At 31.9% G+C, this 24,536-nt stretch overlaps 1 protein-coding gene across 4 annotated transcripts in view; it reads left to right on the top strand.

The window, feature by feature from the left end:
- LOC118192294 (uncharacterized) overlaps window positions 1-24,536 on the top strand; it is a 113,677-nt gene that overhangs the window by 11,430 nt on the left and 77,711 nt on the right. For all 4 annotated transcript variants that reach the window (XM_085806602.1, XM_035363233.2, XM_035363241.2 and 1 more), the window contains one exon: window positions 9,721-9,892. In XM_085806602.1, the coding sequence (XP_085662728.1) occupies window positions 9,721-9,892 (172 nt within the window). The remainder of the gene's footprint in view (window positions 1-9,720; window positions 9,893-24,536) is intronic.

Raw genomic sequence — 24,536 nt, 5'->3', positions numbered from 1 at the left:
AAGCGGTCAGACACAATTTCGAACAAAACAGTACGTGAAATTCGGGGAAATGCCTCTGAAAGAGTTGTCATTGTGAAGCGTCTGTTCTCATGAATTGCTTCATCAACTTTCCTTACCAAATCATCGGTGAGAACAGAAGGCCGACCACTCCGAGCCTCGGCGTGGACATTTGTTCGACCTGCATTAAACATTCTTACCCACTTTCTCACCATTCCATCACTTATCGCGTATTCACCGTAAACGTCTGTCACTTGACGATAAATTTCGGCCGGTTTTACATTCCTTGCGTTAAAAAATTCAATCACGGCACGAATCTCACAGTCAGCGGGAGAACTAATTGTCTTAAACATTTTGAATGTGCACAGCAAACTGAAAACACAACATAGAGCAACCAAAATGGCGACAATTGAAAGTCAGTGAACAAGGCTAATCCCATGGCTAATCCCTCAGTTTGCTTGTAATATTTATTTTGGAAAACAAAATGTGTTTGTTTCAAACAGAGTTGAGTGAGAGAAATTAGCTCATCAATTTCGATGCAAGAGAAATGAAATTCGCGAAGTCTGGTTTCTAGACATCTTAATGCACCCTCCACTGGGACATTGGTGAATAATGATTTTACATCAAAAGAAACCATGAGTAAATTACTAGGAGAAATGTTTTTAACCTTTTTTACAAACTCTGTTGAATTTTTTATGGTATAAATGTTATTGTCTAATAGAGTGGAAAATCTAAAAACTAAATATTTAGCTAATGGATACGAGGCAGTACCTAAATTTGATACAATAGGGCGGAAAGGAATACCACTTTTATGAATTTTGGGAAGAGCATATAATCTGGCACAATTCGCAACAGATGGGATTAGCCATGGGAAGCCCCCTCAGTCCCATCCTGGCTGATATCTACATGCATTATTATGAATCAAAATTGTTTGAAACTTTAAACTTCCCGGCATGGTTCCGCTACGTAGACGATACTTTTACCCTGTTTGAAGGTAATAAAGATGATTTAAATAAAGTTCTTTCAACAATGAATTCTACTGATCCTGCTATTCAGTTCACTTTTGAACTTGAGACTTGCAATTCTCTTCCGTTTCTCGATATTCTGGTCACACGTAACACATCCAACTTCAGTACTACAGTTTACCGTAAACCTTCATCGGTTTGCCTTCCACCACACTTTAAATCATGTCATCCGACTAAACAAAAGTTAGCTTCATTTTATTCCTATGTTTTCCGTGCTCTTTAAGTTTGCTCCTCCAAACTAGCCCTTGATGAAGAACTAAATTATTTAAAAGCAATAGCTATTGACAGGGGCTTTTCACCCAACATTATTAATCAAGCAGTTAAAAAATTCTCATCTCAACACACTAAAAGCCACACTCTTATTTTAGGAGATTATAAAAATTCTGTTGTCATTCCCTTCTTTCCATCAATTAGCTATAAAGTTGCACATATTTTGCAGAAATTTAACTTTCGGGTTGTTTATTCTCCCATCAATAAAATTCCAACTTCTATACTCAAGGACCCCATTCCGGATATGAATTCCTGGGGTATTTATAGGATTCCTTGCCAGTGTGGTTTAATTTACATTGGTCAAATTAAGAGAGCCTTAAAATTTCGCGTCAAAGAACATGAGGCATATGTTAGAAAAAAGGAAACACAGAAGTCTTCTGTTGCTCAACATTGTTGGTCCGAAAATCACACTTTCAATTTTTCTGCTGCCAAAATTATTCAAAAAACATCTTCCATTGGAGAACTGGATTTTCTAGAGGCATTTCACATTCATAGAAATCTTTCTGTTCTAGTTAACGATCCTAATTCCAATCCAAATTTACCTTCAGCTTTTAGAGAAATTATGTTTTAGTTCTGGTTTCGCCAACAGATGGCGCCACTTGCTTATTCTTGTCCAGGCTTTCTTATCTTATCTAATCATTATTTCCTATCTTGTTCAATTGCGGTTTTGCAGCTGAAGATGATGGTTCGGTAAAACCATCGAAACTAGTCCTGTGAAAATTTTGTGAATATAACGCTGATTTTTGTTGTTTGACTTCTGAATTAAGTACTTACATATTAGTGCAACCACTGTGGTGCAGTTTGATAGTGTTTTACACAAGAAAGTGAATAATTTACATTTACAAAAAGTATTTATTATGCATCAACAGATTATTACATACCTGAATTATGTGGGAATTAGGTAGTTCTTCCAAAAGTTAATCAGTAAATTTATTTACAAGTAGTTTTATTTTTGCTTTTGTTCTGATGGAAGTTTCTTGGCAATTGCTTTAAGAATGCATTCAAAATAGCTGTTTTCATTAGAAATTTTTTGGCAAACTACTGTATTCTGCTGACAATTTTCCACGGTTTCTTCCATTACAAACTAATTTTATAAGTGCATGTTTTAAAATTGAGTTTAAAACAAAAAAAAAATCATGATTTGTCTTTAAAAGGCACTGGAATTTGGAATATGAAACATACGCACAACACATATGAAAATGGCTATGTGCTTAATTAAGACACAATATCACGCTGAACAAAAAGAAATTCAGAAGTCAAACAACAAAAATCAGAGTTATATTTTCAAATTTTCCCAAGACTAGTTTCGATGGTTTTACCGAACCATCATCCTCAGCTGCAAAAGTGCAAAAATTGCTTTTGCGCTTTGTTGCATTTTGCGCTTTTGCAGCTGAGGATGATGGTTTGGTAAAACCATCAAAACTATTCCTGTGAAAATTTGAAAAATATAACGCTGATTTTTGTTGTTTGACTTCTGAATTAGGCTATGTGCTTGTTAAAACGGAAGAATTAATACTCACGTGTTTGCATCAAGAACTGTTGTATGCTTGCCAGAGTTCGAAGTATTTTGAGAATTTGGAGACTTTAGCTAAGGTGGTAATGCTAATATGAAAGCAGTATTCATATTATGGCACACAAATATAAAAATTATGAACTCCAACTTTTTATACAGTCATCAGTCCCTGAAGTTATATTTAGTAAAATTTTTATATTTATTCTAGAAAATAAAAAAAAGAAAGTTTGATGCCTGTGTAACCAAGACATATAGTCTTAAAGTTTTGGGCTTGCCACGCTACCTGGAAAACCACGAAAAGTCAGGGAATTTAAATATTATAATTAAAATCTTGAAAAGTCGGGGAACTTGAAAATACTGTCCCCCAAAAAGTGATTTTCACACCAACATTGGAAGCAATAACTTTATTGGGCAATTATGTATCGCACGAGTATCATTTGGAAGTTTGTACAGAGCTAGCTAACCTCAAGAATTCAGAGATTTGCATGTGCAGTGCATGTTGAAAGAAAGTAAATTCCCTCCCCTCTTGTAGAAAACAAAATCTTTTAAACCTTTTCTTCTTTCTTAAATGTCTTATTTGTCATTTCGTAGTAAAATAAAATAATAATATTGCCATCTAGGCTAACCATTTAATATATCTATATTAGCCAAAATACTGTCAATTTTTGTAATTAAAGTTTTAATCTTTAAGTAATTTATTTTAATGTTATTCATATCATTTAATGTGACTTCTTCCTTTCAAATTTATTTATTATTAGTTAATAATACTTTTAAATTTCAGGCAGTTTTCTCTGTCATATTTGTGATATTAATTCTAGCAGTATGATGACATTCCATCACGAAATTTAGTGCACATATTTTTTACTTATAAATGCTGCTAAATAAGTATAAAAAATTTGAATATATTTTAAATTATCATTACATTGATATCTTCCTTTCTTTAGCTACAAAATATCTGCCGAAAAGACATTTTTTAATCCCAATTGGGCAAATTCTAATCTCAATTCTCAGTGGAGGAAACAACTTTTATTATAGTTATAATAGCTTTGGGCATAATTGGCAAATTTTTGTTTTTTCAAGTGGTACCATGATTAGCCCTTTGAGTGGAACAGGATTTTAGATCAGTCATGAAGACCAGTATTTAAACAGCATTTATTGATTTAGTTTGTATAATTACTTATTTTAGTCTGTATTTTCATAGACTTACATTCATTAAGATGATATTTACATTATTAAAGAAAGTAAGAAAGCAAAATATCTTAAATTATAAACTAATATATAAGTAGCAAAACTTCTAATGACCAGATAAACCCGGTCATAATGCTCAGAGGGTTAATTTACTCTCAGCACAGCCAAAGTGCACCACGTGGATAACCTGGAATTTTCTTGTAACTCACCTGGAAAATTTGGAGAAGTCAGGGAATTTCATTCTCCTGTTGAGTTGCAACCTTGAAGTTTGAAATGATGTTCAGAGGTCATGTGCAAAGAGTGAAATATTTGCACTCATACATAAAATATCAGGTTAGAAATATGTGGTATTAAATGAAGTGATAAGTATTGCTTTGCAGAGTATCATGAAAAGTATTGATTAATATAAACATTTCCAAAATTGGAGGTCTTATTCATGCAATCTTGTAGAATGCATGTTTTGGAAAACGGTGGCAGATTTCGATATTGGCTCATAGCCGACTCGTAACATTATTTATATCTGAAATTATTTCTAATGTAATGAATTTTTTTACATTTACTAGATCATTATCTAAGTCGTGAAACAATATGAGAATATAAATGCATTTTTAGTAACTGAAGGCTTTTAAGATGCTTAACAGGAAAATTGTTTTGGCATGCTTTTGTGGCAAACTTATAAAATGAGGATTGTGACACACTACTAAATCACAACTACAACAACAAACAAACAAAAAAAAAAAAAAAAAAAAAAAACCTGCTAAATAACATGAAAGGTTAAAAAAAATCAATGTGTAATTATTTTGATCTATTTCTTAGCTGACCCTTAAAATAAGCTTAAAAACATGGGGAAATATCAAATTTTGAAATTAAATACCTTGGTCATTTTTTGTCATATGGGAGTCAAGCATATTTTATGTTTTATTTTTTGGTGATGAATATAAATTCTTGTTAAATACAGCATTTTGTGCTAAAATTATTTTTTACATAGAGTGAACCTCATAGCTATAAATTTCAGTTGCTTTAAAGAGAACAACTTCTCAGGCTTCTTTGCAGATTAATGAAATTTAGTGTTAGCACCATTAATGACTTTGCAAGTATTCAAACAGCAATTGATCTTTTAGCAAGTATTTTATGCATTTGGGATGTTATTAAATGAAATGTTCTTAGATGCAGTGTTTCATATTACCCTGTTCTAAACATTTTGTTGTCACATTATTATTTTAATTATGGTTTGTTTTTAGAATAAATTTCAATAAACTTAGCTGGATAGGTCATTATTAATATGTATCTGAGTTTAAAATTGAGCAAAGCAGCAATTTTAGTCAAGATTATATTTAGATTTTAGTCAAGACTCTATTGATTTTGTGGGCAAACAGCTAAACCTCCCTCTTTGTCAGGAGCAATGAAATCTGCAAGGAAGGAAAAACCACGGTTATATTTATACCCAAAGGGAGTAAAGCAACTGAGAAACAGGTACAATCTGTCAGCAGAAATAGTAACAAAAACTGAAAAATTAAGTTAATAGAATTTTAATAACACTAGGAAAGAATGAATTGGAAAGTCATTAACTAAAGGTAAATTTTTGTGAATGTGAAAAGCTTCAAGAAAATCTAATTCACCAATGGAAGAAACATTGTGGACAATTTTTGAAGTCTAAAAATTATGATTAAATTTCCAACAATGATTAGCTATCGAAGACTTGTTAATTTCGTCCTTATGGACATAAGATTCATGTTCTTTGATGCAAAACTTTCTTTTAGTTTAGCTAATAGTTCTCAAGTCAAACTGACAAGATATGCTATAAGTTTCCCAAGAATTAAGGTCAGGAACGGAATCTTTAAGATTCCAATCATGGATTTTATTGATAGGCAAGAAAATGACTTTAAAATTGGACTTCTGAAAAATCCTTGCAATTTTGTAAGCGATAGAAGGATAAAATGGAGGCACAAAGAAGTTATTAATATTATTTCTAAAGTCAAATTTCTTCTTCGATGGCAAGATAAAAATTTTTTAAGGCTTTATCAATGACCATAGAAAAAAAAATCCTCAGTCAATGGCAAGTGAACAAAAAAATGAGTTCGTTAACAAGCAAAAATTCTGAGGAACAAACTCTGAGAGTGCAAAATACATAATAATAAAAAGAAGCCACTTTTTGCTTAGCCAGATGACATAACTTAGTGTGGGGAGGCATACAAACACAAAAGGATTTATGATAAACAGTAGCACTGAAATCAGATTTATTATGGATTATAAGAATATCAAGAAAGGGGAGGCTATTGCCAAATTCAGTTTCAAAAGTAAACTGAGCTGGATGGCTCGAACAATCAAATTTATAGCAGATAATTTTTTTTTATTATCATCACAAAGTGCAAAAGTGTCATCTACATAAAAAATCTGGAAATGAAAAGATAGTTTCTCAAAGAATTTGACATCAGAATAGTGCATGTAAATGTCAGCAAGTACAGGAGGAAAATTCCATAGGTGGTGGTAATTTTAATTTTGGAAAACAATGTGGGTTTGACTCAAAGAGACTTTAGGGAAATTAACTCTTCAGTTTCAGTGTGTATGAAATGGAATTCTCAAGGCTTTGTTTCAAAACATTTTAGTGCTACTTTGATTGGAACATTAGTAAACAGTAATGTAACCTGGAAAGAAACCTTAATAGAGTGAGGGAGAGAAAAATCTTGAAGTTTATTTACGACTTCAAAAGAATTTTCTATAGTGTTATTATTATTAGAAAATATGGAAACTAAATATTTGGCCAAAAGGGATATGATGCATTTTCTAACTTGGAAACTATAGAGTGAAAAGGAGTTTTAATTTTGTGGAGTTTCAAATGAGCATAATACCGAACACAAATTGAGGGGGAGAATGCTACTAAATGGAGGTGGGGAGTTATTTTTAAAACTTAGTTGGAAGTATATGAGAAGATTTAACAGCTGTTTTAACTTTCTTGAGGTCAGAAGTTGAAGGATCCTTAGAAATTGTAATGTTTGGATTAGAATGAATTTCATGCAAGACCTTTCTTTTCCTTTTGGTTAAGCTTTGAAACAAATTATCTGTTATTAAAATTCACATTATGAGTAATTTAGTGGCACACTGTTCTTTCCGTCTTTCTGAAATTTCAGAGAATTTAAAAGCTTTTCAATAGAGGCAATAATTTGAGAAATTGAAGGTTTAGATGTCTTTGAAAAATTCTATTTTAATACTTTTATCTTTGAAATATTAACAATAGGATTAGTATTTACAGTGGAAAGATTAACTGGATGGATGAGACCTTTTCTATATGTTTGCTTCCCCATACCAAGTCATGTCATCTGGCTATGCAAAAAAATGCCTTCTCTTTACTATTGTGTATTTCACGCTGTCAGAGATTGTTCCTCAGAACCTTTGCATGCGAATGAACTTGGTTTTTTTGTTCACTTACCGTTGAGTGAGGATTTTCTCCCATGTTCATTGATAAAAACCTTTAAAAAATTTCATCTTGCCATCGAAGAAGACATTTGACTTTAGAAATATACATTAATAACTTTTTTATGCCTCCATTTTATTCTTTTGTCACTTACAAAATTGCAAGGAAATCCAATTTTATAGTCATTTTCTCTCCTATCAAAAAAAAAAAAAAAAAAAAAAAAAACCAGTTGGGTTCTTAAATATTCCATATCTGACATTAATTCTTGGGGAATTTGTAGCATCTCTTGTCAGTTTGATTTGAGATATATTTGCGAAACTAAAAGAGCATTAAAGTTTCACATCAAGGAACATGAATCTTATGTCCAAAAGGGCAAAATTAACACTAGAAAGACTGAAACTTAGTATATACTTATATTGCCCAAAAAGCAGTCAAAATGACTGCACTGCGAAAGAATAACTAATGTGTAAAGAAATTTTTTTAAAATTAATTTTTAATATTTTTTTATATTATTTACAGATATATAACAAGTTATTAGTAAATAGTAACAATAAAAAAATTACTTCACTTGTGAAAAAAATAATTTATTCATTATTATTTGTACATTTTTTCCAAATGAAAGTGGAAATCCACAAACATACTTTTGTCATTTTTCACATATATTTGTTTTGTTGTGGAAAAGTCATACTTGACAAATTCTGCATTTGATGATGTTGCAGTTGATCTTTGTGGGTCTTTATGCTTTGATGACTTTTCTTGCAGCTCTGTATTCTGTGGAAAGCTGTTCTGTTAATTGAAACAAGAACTCTTTTTGTTGTATTTGTATTCCTGTCATTTCTTTGTAAAGGATCCAAGCATTTATAGCAGCCAAACCTAAAATATCGAAAAATATTTGGAGGAGCCATCTACGAGAACTAGCTTTTATTGTATATTTTCTGGCCATTTGATTTGTCATATCAACTCCAGATTTTGTGCTGTTATAAAATTGAATAGATTTCAGTAACATTTTTTTATTACTTTTATCAAATTTCACAAATTTATGCTTAGAACAGCTACTCTTTTATTTGGTTTGCTTTTATATATTGTAAGAACACCATGCTCTGATTTATATAGCAGAGCGGAAAAAGGAGACATGTTACCCTTCATTTGTTTGGCTAGCTCTCTTTTGTTTCCTCTAATAGTACCAACTAGAGTTGTTTTTTTGGTCAATAATTTTGTCACGAGTGGCATGCTAGTGGAAAAGTTATCAGTCATGATAGTTCTTCCACAGCTTGTAAATGGCTTGACAAATTTCAAAACAATGTGTTCACTGAGATGCAAATAACAAGTACTACTGTAGCTTATTGGGAAACTGTAACTTATCAAGTCCTTAACGCCCAAATCGACAATTTATCATGTACTTGTATGTTATCATGTGACGGTAATCGAAAAAAAATGAAAACTGTTATTTCAATACAGAGCTGAACTTATTCATATAAGAAATTTACTCAATTCAATAATAAGAGTCATTTGATTATTTAAAATTTCCCAATATTTAAATATTATTTAAATTTCCCAATACATATATATAGTATATACCAGAAATGAAAGAAGGGGGGTTAACTACAATTACTAATAAATGCATTTATATGTTGTACAAAAAGTCACAAAATTCTAAGAAATTATGTCATTATATACATAATTGTTTTTCTAATTGAAATTAAGAAGCAGTCAAAATGACTTCCTTGGGCAATCTAATGTTAACAAGTCTTTAATAGCTAATCATAGTTGGAAATGTAATCATAATTTTTTACTTTGATTCATCAAAAATTATTCCAAATGCTTCTTCCTTTGGTGAATTGGATTTTCTTGAAGCTTTTCACATTCACAAAAATTCATCTTTAATTAATTACTTCCCAATCCATTCCTTTTAAAATTGTATTAACTTCATTTTTTAGTTTTTATTACTATTTCTGCTGACAGATGGCACTTATTTGCTGTACTCATTTTGGGTATAAATATAACCATTAGTTTTCCCTTCATTGCATCTTTTTTTTGCTCTTGACAATGAGGGACCTTACCTGTTTGCCCTCAAAATCGATAGTGCTGACTAAAATATATGCCAAGCACAAAATTGCTGTTTTGCCTAATTTTATGTTTTACTTTGGTGTGTTTCCCTTCTGTTTTGATGTATCTCAGTAAACCAATATTTATAAATTAAAAAAAAATAATGTGTAATGCACATTTTCTGATTAATCACATCGAAGTTTTAAACTTTGAATGTCAAGTCTTTGTTATTTTTTGGATGAATGTCAGTAGTACTTTATTTCCCATAGGGGTTCAGTGCTATTAGTGGAGTGGATGGATTTCTTTTATGGGAATTTGATGATCAAAATGCAAAAATTGATGCATCCAATGTGTATACACCTCAATATGTGAATGATATTGATTTTGATGGTGTTCCAGATCTTGTAGTCATACATGGCGGAGACCCTTTAAAAGAACCAGGTACAATTTATTTTCATTTCAAATATATATATATATTATAGCAATCTTAATGCGAAATGTGAATTGTCACATTTCAGTCTTTGCAAGAAAGATGATTACCATAAACACAAGCAATTTATTCAGTATCTGTGAATTTCTTATAAGACATTTAACAAGTAAAATGGCAGAGTGTACATTCAGGCATCAGGTGGGTTGGAATAATGTGTTTGACATGTCATTAGCAGGATTCGCTGAACTGTGGTTGCTGGAAACTTTCTGTTTGGGTATGTTTTTATTTTAAATAAATTGTGTAGATACTTTCTGATTATTTGATTATCCAAATTCCCACTCCAAAGTCCCAAACTCAGTTACAACTTTAGTGAGAAACACTTTTTTGTGGTTTGAAGAATGTTGTCTCTAAGTATGCAGCTTTCTGTTTTCACCGGAAAAAAAGTCATAGAACTGCACAAATTCAGCATTGTGCACATTCTCACCACTGTACATGAGCCACGTTCACCTGGAGAACAGTTGAAGTTTCAGCCTACACTCCAGTGAAACATTTCAGCATAATAAAAATAAAAGGAACAATCTCCACTGTTTCATCGTGATTCATTACAATAAAAACAAATGTATCTAATTCATAAAGAAATATTAATAAAAAAATTACCTTTGGATTTCAAAAGTGTAAATTCACCATGAAATCAAAAACGTGTATGCTACATGCATACCTGGGTTGTGGACATGGCATGTTGCCTCATCAGTACTTTTTCACAGCATTTCATTGTGGGTGTCTGTAACCAGGAAGTACCTAAATTGTGTACAAAATTTTATTATAAAAAAATATAAACACAGATTTATATTAAATTATTTCTGTATCTGTACATTTAAGAAATTGTTTACCGTAGATATTGAAGGAATTACTTGTGTATATTGGTAACCATCTGTTCTTAATAAAGTTAAAATGCGTGAATTCCTGTTATTGCCAATAGAAGCGCAAATTTTTTAAAAAAAATTAATATTAGTATGTTTTTTTTTTTTTTTTTTTTTTTTTTTTTGCATATAATTCATTGCAAATATTTTCTATGGTTTCTCTTTTCATATAATTTAAATAATTATATGAAATCTTTTTATACAATTTAAATAAGTATATTTAAATTATTTATTTATTGGGATTCAAAATTTCCTGTTTCCTGTTGGAATACATAAAAATTTTCAATTCACTAACTTAAATATAAAATCTTTCATTTTTTGTGAGTGATGGGAAAATCATTTTTTTATGTTTTAAATTTACATACAAAATAACTTAACTCATACATTTAATAACTTATGAAGTGACTTTGTTCTAGCTTTTTAGTGTGTTTTGAAATTCTTTATTCTGGCAATTTTGGATTGAGTAATGAGTGTAATATGAGACATATGTTTGAATGAAATCAATTATTGAAGAAATTTTGACTAAAGTAATTAATTTTTTTTCTCAAAGGGTCATTTGTAAAATAGAAATGTAATTTAACCTTCATTGAAAAATGTAATTAACCCTAATATATTCTTAAAAAAATTTCAGCTATCTGAATATTAAAATTTTTAAATTAAAACTTTAGCATTCCCCTTTTATAAAAATTAGAAGCTGCATGAAAATTTTGTAGCTCTGAATTAAAAATTTTGGTATGGCTAAAAATTATAGACCAAGTACAATTAAAAAGTAGTCAGATAAAGCTAATAAAATGAGCAGAAATTTTAAAAAAATTCAAATTTGTCTTTTCACATCTTGTGTCTAGGAGGAGAAAATTATATAATTACTATATCATTCAAAAATCAGAAACATTTGTGAATTCTGTTCTTGGAATGGGTTCTAGATGAATAGTTATCCATAGAATTCACGACTTTGTGAACTGTGACTGCAGTTCATGAAGCTATAGTTCAAAGCACAACAATAAAACATTTATTTAAAGACAAGCAATTGGTGTTCCTGTCATTACTGACCAGAGTTCCTTTCCACATTAATCAAAACACAGCGCCATGTATACATAAAATCTCTCTACAAATCTTAGGGGGGGGGAAATGTAGCTTTCATAAAATATGAACAATCATCCATTCTAAACCATTACAAGTCTTTGCAAAAGTACTTTAATAGGAAATTTTAAACTAATACAATAGACATGTCTATCTTTTAAATGAACTTGCAAATTTTATTATAGTTCTCTCATGGCTAGTAGTTGATTAAACAAAAATCATTGCAGGCGTAAGTTTTATGCAGCATTCAGTTCTCAATGAACTAAACTACATTTATGTTGAAGTTTTTTAATTCGTACATAAATATTGTTCTAAAAATCATGTGAATAATTTCAGATGCATGTTTTGTTCTTTAAATCCTGTCCTTGGTATAATATGTTGTTGTTTTGAAGAAAACTCACAACTTAGAGCATGTAAGTTAGTCTATGTAAGTATAGTAGATCTCATATTTATTAATGTGGTGATAGTCTAAAAGTTTCTGAAGTTTCAAACACCTTGCAGCTCTCCCAGTTTGAGATTAAGATAAATTCAGATATTTGAGAATTCTTCTGTTGCGAATATTGGAGATTTTTAGTCAGGTTACAATTTTAAGGTATGCAGAAGAGCATATTAATAAAGTTGTGTCAATCAGGACTGAATGGGGATATAAAAACATAATTAAAACAATGGTGGCTTATACAGGAGCACAAAGCATCAGGTGGTTCTTTATCATTTATTGTATCTTTTAAATATATATATACAAATATCCTATTATAAGGTAGACCAACTTTCTGTGAATCATACTGCCTAATGAATCAAAATGCAGTTCCCCTTTTCATTTTTACATTACATGCATTCTGCTGTCATGCAGTACCATCCACATTCTTTCGTTTTTTAACACTCCCCACTTGGGAACTCTAAGTTTGCAAAACCTGAATACATAATAAATCAATATTGCTAAATCAATCACAACATTTTAAATACTATTTAAACAACATTGCAGTTTGCAAATAACAACCTAGTAATCAAAATCGTAAAAACAACCTTGTATTTAGCGTAGGTATAATGAAACACTCAATCGATTTCGAAGGCAGCTAAAGGTCCCTTCTCATCAGGAGAAAGAAATACCTAGAAAGAAGAAAATAAAGGAGAAGGAGTCACAGAAATATGTGGTCCTTATCAGCACTGCACGTGGTTATAACTAGATTTTTAATCAGAATTGCACTGGCCGCCTACTTTTACTGAGCCAGGCTATCTGATCGAGCATGAAAAAATTAGCGAAGTTAAAATAGGGAGCGAGGGGCAAATGCACCTTACGCTCAAAATCTGAACTTCAAATAATGGAAAGCAACCACTGAACGGATTTTTATACCCTCTGGTAGTACTAAACGCGAGGAGGTAACGCCATCTATTGGCAAAAATAACTGAATTAAGATAGTAGAATTTTAAAGGCATTAGGAAGGACTGGATCGGACTTCCAATCATTAACTAAACCTGCTAAATCTTTGTGAATGTGAAAAGCCTCAAGAAAATCCAATTCACCCTATGGAAGAAGCCTTTTGGATAATATTATTATCTAGTTATAACCACGTGCAGTGCTGATAAGGACCACGTGTTTCTGTGACTCCTTCTTCTTTATTTTCTTTCTAGGTATTCCTTCTTCTTTCTAGGTATTTCTTTCTCCTGATGAGGAGGGATCTTTAGCTGCCCTCGAAATCGATTGAGTGTTTCATTATACCTACGCTAAATACAAGGTTGTTTTTACGATTTTGATTGTCACATTAGCGTGTTTCTCTTCTAGTCTAACCTAGTAATGTTTAAACAAATTAAATCAACTTACAAGTTAATTACTAAATAAGAAACATGAATCAATGATACTAAAATCAAAATTTGCAATAATCTTACAACCCAAAAATTACATTTAGCAATAATCAATAAAGATACTCAGAAAATGATATAAATGCAAAACAACAGGCTCAGCTTATTGCACAGTTGCTCGTTATTACTAATTATACACTCAAGGCTGCATGGCAGTTGTACTGGTCTCTTTAAATAACTGTTTGAGTTTTTATGAGATGAGTGAATCTGACCATCTCTCCAGGATAAATTTCTATTATCTTACCTATTGTCCACAAATTTCTAGTGAAATGGTTACCATGTACAAGGACAACATTATCGACTTTAAACTGACAAGACACTGTAATAGGTGGACATAAATTCATAGCCTCAAAGAAAGCAAGTAATATTTCCTCCAACGATTCCTGAAGTGATTTAACAAGGTTTGTTAATGTTTATACCTTTTTATCAAGGAATGTCTAGACCCAACCAGGTCTTCTCTGCACACTCTTGTAACTGAAAGAGAAAGTTACTGTTTACCAACTAAGAAATAAGTTAGGAGTTAGTGTCGAGGCCCCTGAAGGGTCATGGTTTATATAAGTTATGGGCCTTGAATTAATTATGGCTTCCATTTCTATAAAAACTGTTTCTAGCTCATTCAAACAGAGACTAGAATGTCCAACTTATTTTCTTAAACAAGTTTTGTTTTTCTAAAATGCCTCTCTCAGAACCCTCCCCATCATTCTCCTTTTTCAGCAATATATTTCCATCTTATACCATGGGAGGAAAGCAAATTTTGTACAGATGGATGTTGAACACATTTCCAGATTTTTCACAACTCAAGATCAGCACTCTTGAATGCCTTGGCATTATCTGAGTATATCATTGAGCACAATCCATGACAATAAATAAACATGCAGAATGCAAGTATAAAATTCTCTACACTTACAGAAGGGACAAGTTCTAGATGTAAAGCTCGTATAATAGCACAAGTAAACAAAAGCAGATAATGTTTATCCTTGCTGTCCTGTGTGAAGAATAAGCCAGCATAATCCAGCCCTGTTACAGAAAATGGAGAGGTGACTGCAGAGCACAATTATGTTTGAAGGAGCGATTTCTTGTGTACTGGCATGTACCTTGTATTGTTTACGCAAAAAGCACTTATGTTAACATGAATTTTATGAATAGGCATCCTTTTATGATCCAAAACTTTGCTCTAATTTTGGTTCATATAGCTTCAATTCCAGCATGAAGCAGTTCAGTATGAGATGCTAAGATTATTAGCTCACTATATCTATCTTTATCATGTAACAGGTATGGATGTCTTTCTTCAAAAGCAAGATCTGAGAACTGAAGTCTGCTCTTTAAAATACATAGACCATGGGTAGCCAGTTCTAGGTTAAGGAATAAATTGAAGACATTCTAAGAGTTTTCCACTTGAGAGGTCTAGAATCTCTTTCTCAAATAATTTTCACTGTGTAACTTTCACCCAATACGGCTTTGCTCTCAAAATCTCAACAAGGTTTTAATGGACCTTTGAATTTCATTTTATATTCTTTATAAACCACATTATGACTCTTCCTCGTTTGGACTTGATGGCTGCTTAGTAGCTGCCAACTTGTTTTATGTGTTTGACATTATTATTATGTACCAAGTTGTTTCTTGAACTGTGCCATCAAATGTTTCTTTGGAGTGATATATATCTACTGAATTAAGGGATGTGCCAGAAGATGAAAACCCTTTGTGTCAAGCTGTAATTTGATACATTTTTAGCAGCCTGCTGAATTGGGTTAGATCTAATAGTGCCGAAGTTTCTACGACTTGAACAGAAACATGAAGAAACATTTGCTTGCTTGCATCGTTCTGAATGCTCAGCGATACTTGTGTGTTGATTTACTGGCCAATCACTTTCAAGTTGAGAAAACCTGTAACCAAAGGTAACTTCCTACAAGGTCAAAAGCACTTTCTCTGTTAGATCTAAAGTAAGCAGGATTTTCTTTCCCACTGCAGTAAAATCACCATCCATGAGTGACTGAATCTCAGAAACCATGTTTGACACAAAGGGTTTTCATCTTCTGGCACATCCCTTAATTCAGTAGATATATATCACTCCAAAGAAACATTTGATGGCACAGTTCAAGAAACAACTTGGTACATAATAATAATGTCAAACACATAAAACAAGTTGGCAGCTACTAAGCAGCCATCAAGTCCAAACGAGGAAGAGTCATAATCTTGATTGGAGCTATGTGATCTTTTGCTGTGATGAAACTTTTGCAAATGTTATTTTTTGAATCAAGGTATCTAAAATATGCTATTACGCCATATGCTTTAGGGCTAGCATCAGCAAATACATGGAGGTCTAACCTTTGATTTTTCACAATTATCAAAATATTTTCTCGGAAGAGAAAAATCCTCGAGCACTTTTAATTTGGCTTGTCAGTGAATCCAGTCCTTAGTTATTTCTCATGGAAGAGCATCATCCCAGTCCACATCTAATATCCAAATTTTTTGTAATATGATTTTAACTTTCATCAAAAAGGGTTGAAACACACCTGGGCCACCATTTGGGGAATAGTTCTTTTTGTGGCCTCATCATAGTCATGTCATAATTTTCCTAAAAACTCAGAATTCATTTTGATCTTGTCTGCTTCGGGGATCCAGGTCATGCCCAAAAATTTTGACTGTTTAGCTAACTTTATATTATAACCTCTTTCAATCCACCAAGAATTTAGTTCCTCAGAATTCAATCTTGAATCTGAGAAGATTGATCTTAGCATCTTTAAGAATCTTAACTGCATCTGAGGATGTTGACATGTATCTTCAGTAATGTCTGCACCATAATATAAATCATCTACATACAGTGAGGAATCTAACATTTCATAACTTTCTGGATGTGTGATTGTATATTTTTTAATGTGGAATTTTATCATCATTGCTAAAATTCTGGACTACAGCAAAGTCCGAAATCCTTAAAACTTTATATTCTTCTTCACTTTCACTGACCCAAAAGGTCTTAGCTATTATCTCCATTGAAAGCAGTTTCATATTTACGAAATTTTAAAATTATGTCCAAAACCACTGAGATCAAACTATGCACAGTGTCTAGAAAATCATTTAAGGATTTTACACTTTTAGGTCTAGAAGAGCTAATGTCATAAGCAATCTTACAATTTGTAGTTTCCTTAGGTTTTATTATTTCCTTGTACGACATAAAATAAGATGATTCGTTTTTTTTTTTCCTGCAAACACTTCTCACCTATACCCTCCTTCATTTGCTTTTCAATTACAGATTTATACTCATGATAAATCTCAAGATTTCTAATAAGTCTGTTTTCCATAATAAGCCAAAATAATATTTATTACTTTCTTCCCATATTCCTTTTTCAAAGCTTTCAAATCATTACCCTGACTTCATTAGAAAGCACTGAGTCATCAATAATGCTTATCAAATCTACAGTCAACAATGATCTCAATGAATCAGCTATGCATGAAGAAAAGTTTACTGTTTCAGTGTTTTAAGTAACCCTTTCGCTCTTTTGATCATGAAGGCCAACTGGGACACATCCAAACATAGTAGAATTTGCATAAATTTCTTTCCCTAATTGAATCTTTTCCTCCGTTACCATCTTCCAGTAATAATCAACACTTATTAAAATTCCAACACTTCTTTTAGCTAAACAACCAATTCGCAGTCTGCACTCATTTATTAATTTCAGTGTTTGTTTTGACGGTGTGGTTATTTGCGTAGTCACAATGGCATCAGTAATGAGACAGCTAATTTTTATTTTTTTATTTTACTTTGCATCCTAAGTACAAAATTCGACAACTTTGTGTGTTTTAGGTACTGTGTATTTCATTCTGAAAGAATAAACAGACAGTTTTCCCTCCTTCAACAAATTTAAGTTTAATTTCTTAACTATACTAATGTGAACAATGTTTAGCACTGCAATCAAAAATTAAATTAGTCAACTCAAACCTACCATCGTAATGAGCTGACACCAAACGTTTTGCAATAAAGCATTTTTCTTGCATGCATTATTGTATGGAACAACAGAAAGTGTGCCATCTAATAATCTGGAGTTCTGGGAGTTTTGTGTTTCATCTATGGAATTTTCTTGCACAATTTGTCATATTTCTTTTATGTTTTGATTTGAAGCCGTTGGTGTTTTAGATTTGAGCTATTCATACATAGTGACTCATGATGTGTTTTAAATTCCCTTCAAAGCAGTTAGTTTTATTTCTGCATGATTTCTAAATGTGATATTTTGAAAAACAAATAAGGCATCTATTTTCAGTACGTAACTTATACATTTTTTCTTTTATGCTTTATCACAAGAAAACTAATTATGGGTCTTTTCACAGAATATGCATGCATAATTATCAATAGCATTAAAACTGGCAGCTATAGATTCATTTCTATGAAATTTTTTGTAATCAGACATAGCATGTTTGAAACATGGAAGCAAGGTATTTCTTTTCTCTAGCGTCAGTAAATCTGATGCTTCACAGCATTCAATTTCCTGTTTTATGAAGTCCAGCAAGTTTGATACATTAATTTCTTTTCTTTCTTTCTTTCTTTTTTTTTTTTAGATTAAATTCCACAATGAAATATTCTGGAATAGTTTTTAGCAACACAGGTATTAATAACTGACTGAATGAACCTTTCATAACGCCTTGAAATTCCAAGCTGCAATTTTGATATCATCGTGTAACCTATGTAAAGCTTAATATTATTTGAAATTTTTACTGGTTCTAAATTTAAGAGCTTGTTCATGAACTAACCAATTATTATTTCTTTTTTTGGAAATCTTTCTTTCAAAGTTTTTATATGCTGATCATAATTCTTTTCACGTAATTCTGATGAAGATACTACATTACTAATATCACCTATGAGGAATGTTTTCTGATGTTCAAACTTTCCTAGCTTACTAAGACTTTCATTTGTTTCTATAGTGCATAACTGTTCCAAAACTCTGTGAATTTTTTAGGATCACCTGAATATTTTACTAACACTAGTTTGGGAAGTTTTGCAGTATTTTGTATATTTTTCAATCTAACCAAGTTTTGCTCAGGATCTTTAATACTTATTTTATCATCTTCTGACATTCAATTAATTCCTTTAATAGCTCGAGAACACTTTTCCTAATATTCCTCTGATTTAACTACACCTGCTTCCAGAGAATCTATCTCTATTACGAAATGAGTTGTCTCTCATCTAATTCTTTCATATTACTTTTCCGTTCTGTTAATAATTCATACATTTTACACAATTTATCTATATCATTCTTTGCTAAACTATCATTGACTTTCTTTAACCATTTCCCGTGGGCTGGGACATATGTGTCCCGTACTAAGGATACAGCAACTGTGGGCTCGGGACAGTTTGTCGTTCGTGGGAGGGGTAGGAATTCTAGCGCTTGAGGCTTGATGACTATTTTATGACACCAGGGAGAGTGCGTTCTTTTGTGGGATTCCGCTAATGGATTGGGGAAAATTGTCCGTGTTTTAAACCCACATGGCTTGTTTGAAAATTTGGTATCTTCCAGGAAATATTTTGTTCAGAGGAGAAAATAAAAAGAACAGTTTGTTACTTCAATTCTCGCGCCTTTGCGTTTTCAGGTTTTTTCCTGTACAAATATGGCTTGGAGGTCAAATATCAAAGAAATTTTATTTTCGGAAGCTCGGCTGCCAAAATTCTTCGGAAATTATTTTAAAACCTTGAATGTATTTAAAATTGCATAATTTTTTCAGTTATTTCTAATTAAATTCTTTTTAATTTGGTTTCAATTTGAATTTGAAACTGTTTTCATTTCATTCTTTTCATAAGTGTTTTTACCACTTTGTTCCAATTTTTAGTATAAGGCAGTGTAGTGATATAAATGTTTCAGGTAATGAAAATTAATTTTAATGTTATTTCTAAATGACATGCATTCCACAACTACCGCTTACTTGAGTGAAATTTTGGTTTGTTATGTTCTAGATGATAACTAGCGGCCGACCAAATAATATTTCTTTAACTCTGATAATTTGACCTCGATTCAAATTCCAATAAACGGATTGACTGCATGAACGTTTCTTGTTCTCTCACATATATAAAGGGTATATTAGCCAATTTCCTTTGAACACCCTTCACGAAAGCCCCCTTTGCTTAGGTAGATAACACTTTATTTAATTCGACAAATAAATATAAAATTATATTTGAAATAAGAAAGCTAAACTTATGAGCGTTTCATAACTATGTTTAGAAACCCTTCCTTTTATGAATCATTTTAATGACAAAATTAATTTTAACTGTGCGACAAATGAAATACAAATTTTTATTAAAGCAGTTATTATGGAACATTTTCTAATTCAAAATTTAAAAAAGTTTCAAAACTTATAATTTATCTTTTGTTATATGATTTGCGTCTATAATGTCATATCTGTATCAATTTGTTCAGAAATTAGATACGTTAGTTTAGCTTAATTGAATATGCAGAGTTGCCAACTCTCCCGATTTAGGCGGGAGACTCCCGATTTTCGACCGCTCTCCCGCCAACCCGATTTACAATATATTTCTCCTGACTTTTTCTTATTCTTAAAATTTCTCACGATTTTTATGGAACTTGGCTTAATGCTTTGTTATATGAACCAAAAAAAAAAAAAAAAAAAAAGTGATTTTGGACGTCTGAAAGCAATTTAATTTTCTCTAGCTTATATCTAAAACAAAACCTTGCGAATTAGATAACTTCTGCTTTGTGAGTGAGAGCATATATGTATCCAGAAAGGTTGTTCTCCAGTTCTCCAATGGGCATAGTGCTCCACTGCGTGTCATCTGGCATATGTTAGCCAATGAGGACAAAGCAAACTGTTATTTGGATGTTCTTTAGTTATTTCGGTCATTTTGTCCTGAGTTGTATGAGTACACGTGCCTTCGGGAAATAGTTTTAGAAATTATCATCTTTTGTTATGTCTGTGAGAAAGGTGAAATGCTCGTGTACGTTTCAAAAATCCTACACAGTTGACTTTCCTTCCATTATTTCCTCAAGGAAATGTAATAAATTTGCGATGTGTACCGCCTATCGTTGTGATTTTTTTATTTCGCATGGCAAACATCTGCATACACAAAAACACAAGGACAGCATGAATTGTTTTGAAAAAAAAAAAAAAAAAAAAAAACCGGAAAATTAAATTTTTCTTCAGAAACAGAGGACCAAAACGTTATTAGTGCTGAATGTCTATTCTCTGCTTTTTTACTGGAGTACAACCTGCCACTGAATGCATTGGATCACACTGCAGCTTTATTAAGAAAAATGTTTCCCAATAGTGAAATCGCTAAGAAATATTCAAGTGCAAGAACCAAAACAGGTGCAATTGTTAAAGAAATGGGTTTGAAAAATAAATCATCAGTTATTGATTGCAATAAAACAGCTCCGTTCTGCCTCTCTATGAATGGAAGCAATAATACCATTTCAAAACTGTATCCAATTGTTGTTTCTTTTTATAATCCAGAGAGTCTTCAGAAACTGAGTGCAGTTTACTTTCTGTCCCCACTTTAGAAGGACATTTGACAGGCTTTAATATGCCACAGCTAATTATTAAAACTTTAAAAGAAAATGTAGTCCCTCTGGATAATTGATTAGCACTTGGTGCTGATAATACACCAGTATTGGTAGGCTTGAATACTGGTGTTGCAGGCATCTTAGGAAAATTCAGATTTGCAGATTATGAGGTGCACCCATCACCCCTTAAATTTAGCAGCTGAAAAAAGGGCAGCTTCTTTACCAATAAATGTGGATGAACACATTGTTGATATTTATTATTATCTTGAAAGGAGTTCTAAAAGGAAGGAAAAATTGAAACAGTTCCAACAGCTGCATAACAGCAGTTTACAATTAGAAAACTTGGATGAAGTTATAAAATCAGCTAGGATTGACACCCAATGGAGTTTAATTGGAAAACTGAAAGATGCTGATAGAATTTTAAAATATAGTGAACTGTCTAGAATTATGTTGGCCATCTTGACAGTTCCCCATAGTAATGCAGAGTGTGAGAGCATTTTCAGTGTTGTTGCGAAAACGAGGACTAAATTTAGATCTAATATTCGTGATGACACATTAGAAAAACTTTTATTAACGAAAGCAGGCCTACGTGGCAATTGCTATGAACAAAATTATGATGTTTCTTTCTTAAAGAAAGCAAAATCTGCCACTGTTTATAACATTTGCACGAAAACTGATTAAAGTTTTTTTTTTTTTTTTTTCGTTTTCTTAAATGATGCAAGTAATAAAAATGTTTTTTATGTGTAAGGTATTTTTGTGTTGCTTGCATTTAAGAATTAGTTACTATTTAAAATTAATTCATTATTAAAAACTATATTTTCATCATTTAAAGTCTTTTTAACATTGTGAAAAATCTCCTGATTTTTGAGTGTCATAGGTTGGCAAGTATGAATATGGGAAAGCACACGAAGGCTGCCTACCTAAAGGAAAGCATGCCTTCGAGGATAACTTTTAGGAGAAATTGGCTCGTATTCCCGTTTCACATGGGAGAAACAACGAAAACTAACCATGCGGCCAGCTTGATCGCCTGACGTCGAACCTATGTTTAACTACCAGCATTCAACAGCCTTAACCTCTCAGTAACTTGTAGTGTTCAGAAAGTAATTAATTTTACGTGAGAATTGTGTTTTGGAGGGAATCAACCAGATATTGGAATACTAAGCATGTATACAGGAATTCAGATGTGTACTACTTTTTAGTTCCCTGAATTTAATCCTCAGTGTGAATCTTCATTAATATTCATTAACTCAGTACAAATCTTCATTCCCAGCTTCATTACTTCCATAGAAAGCAACAGTAAATAGCTTGAGATCTGAAAATTTCGCATAACAGTTTGATATTTCAAAGGCGATTTTAGCATTCTGAAAATGTAGATCATAAAAAACTGAAGAAATGTTTCGCCATTTGACAATGTTTACATTTTGAAATTTTAATGTGTTCCTGTATATGCAATTTTGCATTCAAAGAAAAAATGGAGTAGCAATATAAATCATCGAACAACTGTTCCCTTTCTATTCTAAGGTAAAAGTAGTATCTTATATTTCTAAGTGATAAAAATAAATTTTTGAATACATTAAAACTCAACAAAGATTTTATTTTCTAAAGCTCCAGGGTCTGCATCTGCATTTCTTTCTTGAACCAAAAACTATGAAGCGATTAAATAAGTTAAACATCTTATATCCCTGATGTAAAGGAAGATCAACTCTGGGACCGCTATTTTCAATGCCACATGGAAAAAAATTAATAAGAAAAAATCTTGACTCATGCATTGTAAATTTTTCTGACTGCTGGCGTTGTTCAATAATAATTTAGTGCAGTACAAACGCTGTGAGCAAATTCTATTTCTCCAGGAATGAATATTACCAGAAGTGTAAAAGTATTAACACTCATCTTGGAATCCGAAAATGCTTTTTAAATGGCACTTGTAATAAATGAACTCTATTTAATTTGCTCTTTAACATCAGAATAATAATACTATTAAAAATGAAAATGCATATATTGTTTAAAGCAAATGTTTGAATATATTAAATCGCTGAATTTTCGATATGATAACAAGTGAATATATTTAACACTGATTACTTCCTATTTTTTTAGTACATAATATAGGTGCAAGTTTGAAAAACTATTTTAATCATAAAATGGAACACTTTTTAGAACAAAATTTCTATGGACATACATTTCATATGAAGGTAAAATAATACTTTTTTTTTCCCTTGAAAAAACTGTATTCATCTACTTGCAGTGTGAAAGCGATTAGCGTACATCCCACATTCTAACGCCTTGAGCGTTGGAACTAGATTGAAAGGAAATCCTGAGCGTTTGCCTGCCTGCCGACAAAAGAGCACTAATCACCCACTCGTTAAGGACTCAATTCGATAATTCCCCCCCCCTTTCCATAACCGCTGAGCCAAGAGCCCGCAGTGAAGGTACACAACTGTTTTTCGAGCCCACGGGAAAATGTTAATAGTTCAGAAACTGTTGTTCTCAATCTGGTTCTCTTTCATTTTAATCTGTCTAGTTCTACAATTATTTTACATTAATACATAAATGTATCCAAGACTAATTTAATATCGATCTTGCTCTTACCTAATTCTTAGGGCATGGTTAAGACACATTCATCTGTATGAAGTTCATTTCTTTGTTTTTTACAAATCGAAACTTTCTGGGTTTGATGCCTCATATAAAAACAGCATTAATGCTGACCAGTACAGGAACACAAAGCATCAGGTGGCTCTTTATCATTTATTATATCTTTTATATATAGATGTATACAAATATTTTGTTATAAAATGGACTAACCTTCTGGGAATCATACTTGCCTAATGAACCAAAACGGGTTTCCCACTTTCATTTCTACATTACATGCATTTCGCTGCCAAGCAATGCTATCTACATTCTTACTTTTTAACAAGGTATATATTAAGGTGGTACTTTTCTGTTAGGCCGGCGCAGGTGATAAAGTCGCCAATAATGGTACAATTGATGCCAAACGTAATATCCTCGCTGGTAACCTTTTACGTCTCATTTTCAAAACATGTCGCAGCCATTTCTTATCAGATTGATTGTTTCTTTCAACACAGGCATACAATTACATAGAATTTTACTAGATAGTTCAGTTTTATGCCCTAAGGAAATTCGCGGAAATTAAGTCAATTAGGATGCAATCACATGCTTACCCGAAGGCGAAAATATAGAAAAGTCAAGGTTTAAATTCATGAATTCTAATGAGAATGTACTAACGAAGTAAAGCACTGCGGTTTTACATAATTTCTGAGCAAGCTATTCATACGAATTGA

The sequence above is a fragment of the Stegodyphus dumicola genome, chromosome 12, assembly GCF_044657685.1.
Source record: "Stegodyphus dumicola isolate Sdum_Otavi_A_Nest chromosome 12, ASM4465768v1".
NCBI lineage: Eukaryota > Metazoa > Arthropoda > Arachnida > Araneae > Eresidae > Stegodyphus > Stegodyphus dumicola.
Note: the sequence above shows the minus strand (reverse complement) of the source record. Positions and strands in the feature narration are given on the sequence as shown.